The sequence below is a fragment of the Capsicum annuum genome, chromosome 1 (assembly GCF_002878395.1).
Source record: "Capsicum annuum cultivar UCD-10X-F1 chromosome 1, UCD10Xv1.1, whole genome shotgun sequence".
Taxonomy (NCBI): Eukaryota; Viridiplantae; Streptophyta; class Magnoliopsida; order Solanales; family Solanaceae; genus Capsicum; species Capsicum annuum.
This window is the reverse complement of record NC_061111.1, coordinates 230,866,496-230,877,088: the sequence shown is the minus strand read 5'-3', so window position 1 is coordinate 230,877,088 and position 10,593 is coordinate 230,866,496. Positions and strand designations below refer to the sequence as shown.

Genomic DNA, 10,593 nt, shown 5'->3' with positions numbered 1-10,593 from the left:
CATCTTCTACATTACTTCAAAATTTCATCCCCACTGTACTCGGGCAATATAGAGGGTAGGATAGGACTCTTCCCTCCCTTGCCACGAGGTTATTTAGAAAAAGTTGCCAAATCTGGTGATCTTCACTGAGAGCCATTGTGAAAGCTGCATGCCAAAGTGGTGGCAAGAATGAATGATAAATATTTAAAATCGCAATTGATTATAGTCGAATCATCTAAATTAACCTAGTGGCCTACTCCTTATCCTTAACTCAAAATTAATAGTTGGAGTAAGTAGCCTGTTCATATGACTTTCTATGAATGGATAATGTATAAATTGGCAAGTCCAAGTGACAAGAACTCGAGTTTGGTTGTGTGTATCATATTATGAGCCAAATTTTCAGATATCATACAAATACTTCTCAAAAAGTGGCATAAAATCAGCACCTAAACACAGCCAAACTCAACTACTTGTCATCAGTTGAACTTTCCAATATATACACTATCCCTTCATGCATAGTATAAGCAGGTCCCATATGAGCTACTCTTCCCCATCCAAAATCTGCTTAAAAAATAGGCAGTTTATTCCATCCATTAATCATAATATTAGGAATGGAAGGAGCAGGCCAAAAACTTAGATCAGATAATTCAATGTAATCAATTGCTTATCTTAAATATTCATCGTCCTTTCTTTCCGCCGCATCGTGAATTCTTTGGGCGGTTTTGGTCAATGACTCTGATTGAAGTTCGCCAAATATGGCGATTGGTGTGGTCATGAAGACCACGTTTCCTAAATACCCTAGTGGCAAAGGAGGAGAAAGTCTTCTCCTACCCCCTGTGACAACTTGCAACTTTGTTAGTTGGTTGTCATCTAGGCCACGTGCTTTACACACGCAACTCCAGATATGGTCCGCAAGAACTTTATAAGTACTGCCCTTGTGCTCGAAAGTGGTTCTGATCTGGGTTAGTTAGTCACTTGTGACCTTAAACATGGCTATTGTAGCATTAACTTGATACTGTATGTTGTTTAGGCAAGGGGATGGATGATACTCGACATGTTTAAAGGTGGGCATCGGTGGGTTCCGTGCACGGAGGAGGGATCGGTCGATGAACGGAGGACTCCAATAGAGAGGCCCCGGGTAACTGTCGACCACGTGTTGATGAAATAAATGGATGAAAGACTATAAGATACTATGTGGCGAACTCCACAACCTAAGGAGACTCCACTACACTTGAAAAGAGTAACCTAATAAAAAATTCACATGAATAACCAAATTAATTCCTCTTAAGAATGGTTCCAAGGGGACAACATAATGACTAGAAAGTTAGAAGGGGGATTTTGGAAAATAGACACTTTGAAAATCTATTTAAGCATTTAGACACAAGTCTTCAAAAATTAAGTATTTAGACACTAGGATGACATCATCACTTTTAACACACAATTCTAGCACACAAGTTTTAAACTTTACATTTTAGTCCTCCACTTCATCCAATTAATATTTAATATTTTTTACCATTTTTATGTTTGCATCATTTTTCATATTTTCTTATTTTAATTAAAAAATTATCCAAGAAGCCACAAAAAAGAGCTCCCATTTTTCACCAATATTTTTCGATTTCGGCAAGTTTTCTGACCACTTTTTCTATAAAATCTTGCTCATCACAACTGAAAATATCCATTCTTGGTCATTGCTTCCATTGTTGTTCCATATTTTTTGGAAAAAATTACAAAAAATATTTTTTTCACCATTTTTACTAGCTTGAAAAGCTTTCCAAATCAACTCAATACCTCGTCATTAGATATGTTTCAGTAGTTTAGAAGCCCTGTAAATACATTTATCCATCCCAAAGATAGGAGGGCATTGATTATATCCAAAATCCGTTTATTCTCATTTTTGTACAAAGGTTTTCATACCAGTCATCGACCAGTTATTGACCGTTACCTTAGTCTATTATCGATTAGTGTGGTTTATAATTGCAGTAGCTGAAATATTTATCGCGGGTGGTGATTATATGAGTGTGTGGAAGAAGGGTCCCAGAAATTGGAATTGGAAATTATCTAGCAAGGAGATAGTTCCCATCCCACTGCGTCGCAATGGTTCGTACGACGACATGGTTCAAAGCGTAATTGAGAGTGGAAAATTCATGGTTCAAAGCGTAATTGAGAGTGGAAAATTAGATTGCGAACAAAAAAATATTGTGATTAGATATCTAATGAATGGACGGGAGAAAATACATCCCACATTCATAAATATAATCGGCATGTGTCCTTATACATATTGGATATCGCTGCCGATAGCTCTAGGCCATTATTGAGGATAAATGCCGTCCCGACGACTCCGACAATCCCGCCACCACACTCATCTTTTCTATGATTTGGATTAGGATAGGGAGCACCTCCACCATGAACTCCGACGTATCGCACGTTTATTACGGCCGATCGTGGAGAGGCTGAACATGGAGCCTGACGAGTTGATCACCCCCCACTGCCACCATCCTCTTAGTTTAGGATTTAATTTCTGTTGTAGTTCTAAGTTCATTGCAAATAATCTTTCATGGTTAGGAATTTTGTAAGATGAAAACTTCTTTCTTTTGCCCCTTTTGCTCATATTTTGGTGTACATATTGTGTTAAAAGATGTTGCAATGAACTAATGAAATAAAGTATTTTGTGTTTGCTACATATTGTCTATATTGAATTTTACAATTTTGTTGTTGTTTGAAATTTTGCAATTTCTGTTAGAAGATGAATAAAACAGTTGTCAGATGTCAAAATTTATGGTCTATCATATATATATATATATATATATATATATATATATACACACACACACACACACGAATTCGTATATACTAATGGATAATGATTCTGTTCTATGAGTGAACATCTACGTAATCGATGGATTCCACTATGCGGGTTAGTGAAATGGTAAACAAACATTAGAACATTGTAAATTATTAATTAATTAATTAATTAAATAAAATTGAATTGAGGATCATCGATTGTGTCTGTTGTAAATCATAGACTGAAAGGCTTGTTAATAATATACTGTATTGGTTTATTGCCCTTAGTAGCATATTGTGAAAAAAGAAAATAATTAATTAATTAAAAAAATAAATAATTAAATTTTATGCAATTAAAGGAGCTTAAACAAGTCATGTGATTATATCAGAGTCCACGTAAATTGAAGAAGGTGAGCAAAGATGTGTGAGGATGGGTAGTGGATGAACAAATGAATTCCTCACAACATATTTGTGTTTTGGATAAACATTTCCCTAAGGATGCTGATTGTACAACCACTATCCATCCTTACACATCTTTGATCACCTTCTTCAATTTACGCGGACTCTCATACGATCACATGACTTATTTAAGCTCATTTAATTGCATAAAATTCAATTATTTTTTTATTAATTAAATAATCCTTTTCAAAATATGTGCTAGTTATGCTCTATAAATAGGTACCGGGTTTAATTTGTTTATTATGGAAGTAGTCAATCGTTTATGCTAGACTATTTTTATTATTTACTCGATTTGATATAGTTTAGCATAAACTGTGAATTACTTCCACAATTAAATAACTAGACGATGATACTTATTTATAGATCATGACTAGCACATAATTTGAAAAGGGAATAATTAATTAATAAAAAATAAATGATTGAAATTTATGCAATTAAAGGAGTTTAAGCAAGTCATGTGATCGTATAAGAGTCCACATAAATCGAAAGTGGTGATCAAAGATTTGAGGTGGTGAGTTGTGGTTGAACAAATGAATTCCCACAACATACTTGTGCTTTGGGTAAACTTTTTCATCATCTGCTACAAGATCTCCAGTCACTACGACTGCACATTTTTTGAGGTCTACTTGATGTCAGCTACAAGGGGGACTATCGACGTGCGCTGCATTATTTTGAAAGAATTATCAAAATTATACAAGTATATTAAATTGGAAGAACAAAAAAATTAGTTTACCTTGGCAAAGATAGGTTATCATCCACCTCTCCGTCTCCACCTAATTTTTAGTGGTCAATTTATCGATCACTGATATATTAAAATAAATGAGAAAATGTAGCAAAAATAATTATATATATAGTGGAACGAATCTGTAATGATCGATTTATCAACCGTTGATCTATTAAAAAAATGGGGAAATGCAGCAAAAATAACTCTGCAGTGGTGGATCTATCGACTATTGGTCTAATAATAAAAATGGAAAAACGCCTCAGATCAAACATGCAAATAAAGTTTCAACTTCTCCAGATTTGACAGTGCAATTCACAACAACAAAAACACCATTAAAATCGGTCCAATTTAGTATAAAAAATATAAAATCAATGCACAATAGAAATACAAAAATTTAAAATTTTTTTAGTCATTATCCGAAGCAAAATACGATTAAACATGCAGAATCGACAATATTAACTAAAAACACTCTGATTTCGACTAATTAAATGAAGAACAGTGCAATTTTCGTCAAGATCGAAGAACTCAACACAAAACAAAACAAAAAAAATATATTAAAATGGATCTAAAACTAATTGGGGAAGAATATTAAACTTACTTGAGCAATAGAAACTGAAAAATTTCGACTTGGGGAGCAAAAATCGAGCAAAACTTTTTTTCCTTCGAAAAATATGGAGAAAACCGAGAGAAGAAGAGTATTTGAGGAGAGAGAAAAGTTGTTGAATTTATTAAATATTTGAAAAAGTAATAATTATTGAAAAGGAACATATTGTATTTTTTATAAAATTATATTTTATCTCCAACTTTTAAAAATGTTAAAGAGCCCATGACCCCACAACCCTACCCCACTTTTTACTTTTTCCAATTCCTAATCCTAAAAAATAAATGAAAAAGAAATTTGATGTCTATTCTTCAAATTAAGTTTTCAAAGTGGGCACTCTTCCAAATACTCTTTTGAGGGGAGGGAGAGGGGGATACATTGAGATTCAAACGCCACCCACTAGAATGACATTAAATAAAGAAAAGGTCAAACCCATCGATAGACCTCTTAACTTGACATCATCTTTCACTTTGACACCTCATTTAAGTTTTGTACATTTTGAACACTTAAACAACTTAAAATTTATATTTTTGAACACTTTTTGAACAAATTGTGTATTACATTCGTTGGTGATGTGGCATAATGACCACTTAAAAATAACAGGTGGCATTTGGGTCTAAAAAAAGTAATTAAAAAATAAATTATAAAAAGGTAATGAAAAGATTAACTTTTATCAAAAAATTAAAATAAAAAAGATTATCTTCTTAACTCATCCTCTCCACCTCCCAGAATTCCCCCGCCATAATCATTACTCCCTTACTAATAACCATCTTTCACTTCATTTTTTATCTTTTTTTTGAATTCAAATAAACGTCATAAGAGAATTCAAAAAAAGAAGTTAGAAACGACACAAAACATCACACTAACAACTACTAACTGAAAATTCGTAATTAAAAAAAATGAATGGATAAAATCTGCAAATTAAGAAACTAAAACTATGGATTTTTTTTTTTTTTTTGCAAATGAAATGGATTATTAATTCATATGATTGTTGTCAAAAAAATAAAGTGTTTGTCAGAAATTTCTTGAAATCAGATTCGATTTCTTCTCATTATGAACTTCTTTTCTTTTCTTTTAGTTTGTTTTTGTCTAGTTTTAATTAATAGGTAAAATTTTCAACTGCATTAATATAGTAACATATTGGGATAAAATCTTAAAGGAAAAATGGAGTTTCATAGGACTTCTTTTTTGATGATTCTTTTTAAGAATTTAAAATTCATTTTTGATTTTGATTTTACGCAAAAGAATATGTCACATGTTTTAAGAGAATGATGATGGTCTTATTTTTTTTATTGAACAATTTAACAATGGAGGATAATTTCTTAATGGTAGAATCTTAAATGGAGAAGAAAGAGAGAAGAAAGAAAGAAAGAAGGAAGAAAGGTGAAGAAGAAGAAGAAGAAGGAAATAAAAAGAATAAAAAATTCAAAAATGTGATTTTTAGGTTCTTCACGCGCCTAGTGAGGTGAAAATCAGACAAGTTTCCAAGTCAGCAAAAAGTGTCATAATGACACAGATAGACCTTATTTTAGGTTCTTAAAGTGAACAACGTCCACTTGAGGTGCCAAAGTGAAAGATGATGCCAAGTTAAGGGTCTATCGATGTGTTTGGTGCCAAAGTGAAAGATGGTGCCAAGTTGAGGAGTCTGTCGATGTGTTTGGCCTAAAGAAAATAACAAAATATTCCACAATTGTAACATAAGAAGCATGTACATAGAACCACACATTTTAGAACAAATTAAACTTTTGTCTAGAAATGTGCTGATGGAATATATCGACTGATACGTTCGTCAGGAAAATGAGCTGCGTATGTCTAGTAAAATGAAATAGAGATAAAAATAAAGAAGAATATTAAAGTACTTGAAAGATTACACGTGGAAAGGAAGAGAAGTTATCATCACTGGTATCAATACTTGGAATGAGTTTTTGCATCTCAAGTTTAGGACAAAGTCCCCAAAATCATCAATACAAGTATCATCCATTTCTGCCTCAACGAATATTATTCCTTCGTCATTACAATTTATTTCAATTCTTTTTTCACTATCCAAAATAGGGGATAGTTTGACATTTAAACACTTTCAAAACTTATTTTAGCATTAAGACATAAATCTTGAAAAATTAGGTGTTTAGACACATTTATGACATCATTCATTCTTTCATCAAAACTAACCACACAAGTTTTAAACTTTACACTTTAGTCCCCCACCTCATTCATTTAATATTTAATATTTTCCACCTTTTTTTATATTCCCACAATTTTTCCATATTTTCTATTTTAATTTGGAAAATTATCCAAGAAGCCACCTATAGGAGCTCCCCTTTTCACCAATAATTTTCGATTCCGGCGACTTTTCCGACGAAAAATGTTCATCACAACTGAAAATCTCCATTCTTCATCATTGCCTCCATTGTTGTTTCATCCTTTTTGAAAAAAATGCAAATTTTTTTCACCATTTCTACTAGCTCAAAAATCTTTCCAAATCAGCTCAATGCCTCGTTATTGGATATAGTTTAGTTGTTTAGAAGTCCTACACATGCATTTTTCCATCTCAGAGCTTGGAGGGCAATGATTATATCAAAAAATAGTTGATTCACGTCTTTGTACGAACATATTGATACCAGGGATCGACCAATCATCGACCATCTATAGACCTAAACCTTGATCTATTATCGACTTGTGAGGTCTATTATGGCAGTAGCTGAGGTAGTTGTCATGGGTGGTAATTATATGGGTGCGTGGGAGGAGGGTCCCAACTGTTGGAGGTGAAAATCATCTACAAAAGAGACAACTCCCACCCCGCTGCGTTGCAATGGATAGTACGACGACATGGTTCGAAGCATAATTAAGAGCGGAGAATTAGAATGCGATCCAAAGAACATTATGATTAGCTATTTAATGAATGGGCGGGGTAAAATACATCCCACGTTCATAAATAATGATTGGTATGTGTTGTTATACATATTGGATGTCGCTGCCAATGGCTCTAGGCCATTATTGAGGATAAATGTCATTTTGGGGTCTCCGATAATCCCGCTACCACAGCCAACAATCGATGAACATGATTTATTTAAAGATGAGAGTTTGGATGCTCATCCAATGGATTCTGAAGATGATTTAATGGAATTGGAAGATTTAATTTTCTCTGAAGAAGGGGGAGAAGAGTGTGAATTGGGAGCACAAACCAACCACACCTTCTCCAATGAAACTAATATTTAGGTAAATCAAACATTTAGAAAAAGGAGCTGAAATTATTGCTGGACATAGCAGCTGTGAGAAATTCTTTTGATTATGCTACGTTAAAGAGCTGCAGCAAATTTCTCAAGGTGAAATATATTTGTCCTAGTTACGGGTGGATGTTGCAGGAGAACATGTATGAATGCATGGATAGATTTGTCATCAATAAATCGTCGGCGATCACAATTGCGGCGTCGAATACGCCACCCACTGCCATAGGAAAATCTCATCTTAAGTCATTGCATCGCGGTGTGTGAACATGTATCATGAAGGAAAGGGTCCAGACACTAGCGAGATTCGGAGGATTGTGTTCAAGAACTTGAAAAGTAGACCAAGTTATGAGAAATATTGGCAGGGGAGGGGGTGATTTCCAAAGAAATGGTTCGAGGGACAGCGCGCAGATCACGAGTATCGCTGCCTGCCCGCTTTTTCATACATGATCGATGCTCTTAATGTTGGCACTACCTATTCCATTATGGTAAATAAGGTCGATTAGATTTATGTACTACTTTTTATCATTGGTCCCTTGCATTAGGGGATTCGCACATATGAGGAAGGTTATTGCGGTCGATGATACTCATTTATATGGCAAGTATGAGGGGGTACTGCTAAGAGCGGTTGTACAGGATACAAAGAACCATATTTATCCCATTGCCTTTTGCAATATTGACAAGGAGAATGATGCATCTTGGACGTTCTTCTTTGAGAAGCTAAAGCCTATTGTGAAAATCTCTGGGTAAATTACCACTGCGGAGAAAACCTCTATCTATTCTACAATGCGGCAAAGGCATATTCTCCCGAGGAGTTTAGCGACCATGTTGTGGAATTCAAGAACTACTGTTTCAAGGCAGCCTTTTTCCTCGAGCATGAGCTTGGTTTTGATAAATGGAGCAGGACATATTTCATGGCAACAAGTTTGACATGATGACCACAAATATTGCTGAGTCGGTGAACGCTATGTTGATTGCCGAAAGGGAATACCCTGTGGCATCCATATTCAATTTGATTGCCAAGAGGTTTGATGAAATATTTAGGGAGAGGAGTGCCTACGTCCTCAAATGTAAGGATAACAAATTTGTTCCTGCCGCCAAAAAAATCTTAAGAGATAATATGAGCGAGGGTGACTCTTTCTATATAGAGAACATAAGTGGAGATAAAAGCCAATACACTGTATTTGGAAGTGGCTCTACGGCTAAAGTCGACCTACTGGAAACGTCTTGTTCGTGTAGGAAGTTTGACCTAGTCAAAATATCTTACTATCACGCGATGGCCACTTTGCGATCGAAGCACAGTGATGATTGTGGTTTGAGAGTCTATGATTACTCTTCGCCCCTGTATAAAGTGGAATAGTACCTCCTTGCGTATTCGGAATCAATTAATGTTGTCTCTTTGGAGTCTGAATGACGCGTGCCACAAGAATTGCTAGACGTGAACATTATTCCACTATTCATGGTCACCAAGCTCGGAAGGAAGAAAAAAAATGCTTTAAGGGCTTGGGAGAGACTTTCAAGTCAAAGAGGAGGAACAAGTTTTCACTGTGCAAGAGACCCGGGCACACAATAACCACTTGTAACAACAATAAATTGTAGTTAGTCTTGTATAAATTTGTGTTTTTCTAAGTCATGGCAATATATGTATCATGAAAACCCTTCAGTTACCTGATTAATGCCAGATTTATCGACTTAACGTCTATTATCGGCCTTTTAAAAGTATTGCATATATTATGTGTCAGGTTTATTTCTTTTATTCTTTATTTAAAACATGGCATATAATCCATCTCATATACAGTCTATTAAAAATCCTAAATGTTCAAAGGGATAGATGTGAACAGTTGAGCATTTATTATACCTTAAAAAAGTTACGGCACGTCCAATCAGACGTTGCAGCGATTGGGTATATGCTACCTCTCTTTGATTTCCTCCATTCACATTTTTACAAACCAAAGGGCGGGAAGACCAAAGGGTTCTATTTTGGTCTATATAAACACCCATCTACTCCACCCAAAATTTATCTTCATCAACTCAAAATCAAATTTAATTGAAAAGATGCCAGCCATTTCTTTGAGATCCAGAAGGAGGATCAATCGTAACTATGACCTTTTCCTCCTCTGTAACGACTTCAACCGCCTTTTCTATGGACTGGGGCAGGACCGGGAGCATGTCCACCGCTAACTCCGATGGATTGCCCATTTTTTATAGGCGATTGTGGAGCGGCTCAACATGGAGCCGGAGGAGATGATCACCCCCCACCATCCCCTTAGTTTTAAGTATTTATATTTATTTTTTTTGTTTAAATGTCATTGCAATGGGAAGCTTTCATGGTTAGGTTTATGTTAGATGAAAGCTTCTTTATTTTGCAGTTTTTGTTTGGGTTTAGTTGTAAATATGGGTCTACCTTTGCAATCAAGAATGAATGAATGAAATATTTTTGCTTTTCCTATATCTGTCTCCCTTTATGTTTCTGCAATTTTAGACTCTTTTGAATTTTTGTGCAATTTCCTCTGTTACAACACGAATCAAATAGTTGTGAATTAATGAAAAATTAATTTTGTTTCCTTCATTTGTCTCCACTATAATTTTTGGAAAATTAATTTCTGATGTTAGAAGATGAATCAAAGGGTTGTGAGATGTGAATTTAATTCTTGGTTAATTCTTGTTTCTAGTTTAATTCTTGTTTCCTGCATTTTTCGCCACTGTAATTTTACATTTTCTTCCTTTTTAGATTTTTTTCATGAGATCAAGGTAGAAGATGAACGGGACAATAATTATACGTCAAATTAATTCATATACGCCAATGGAAAACTAATTTGATCTAT

At 34.6% G+C, this 10,593-nt stretch overlaps 1 protein-coding gene and 1 pseudogene across 1 annotated transcript; one reads left to right on the top strand and one right to left on the bottom strand.

Moving 5' to 3' along the window:
• Window positions 1-378: 378 nt before the first annotated feature.
• LOC107874560 lies at window positions 379-6,933 on the bottom strand (annotated as a pseudogene).
• Window positions 6,934-8,663: 1,730 nt separating this feature from the next.
• LOC124898884 lies at window positions 8,664-9,128 on the top strand. Its single transcript, XM_047412984.1, has one exon. It carries the CDS (start codon window positions 8,664-8,666, stop codon window positions 9,126-9,128), a length of 465 nt encoding a protein of 154 aa, XP_047268940.1.
• The last annotated feature ends 1,465 nt before the right edge of the window (window positions 9,129-10,593 follow it).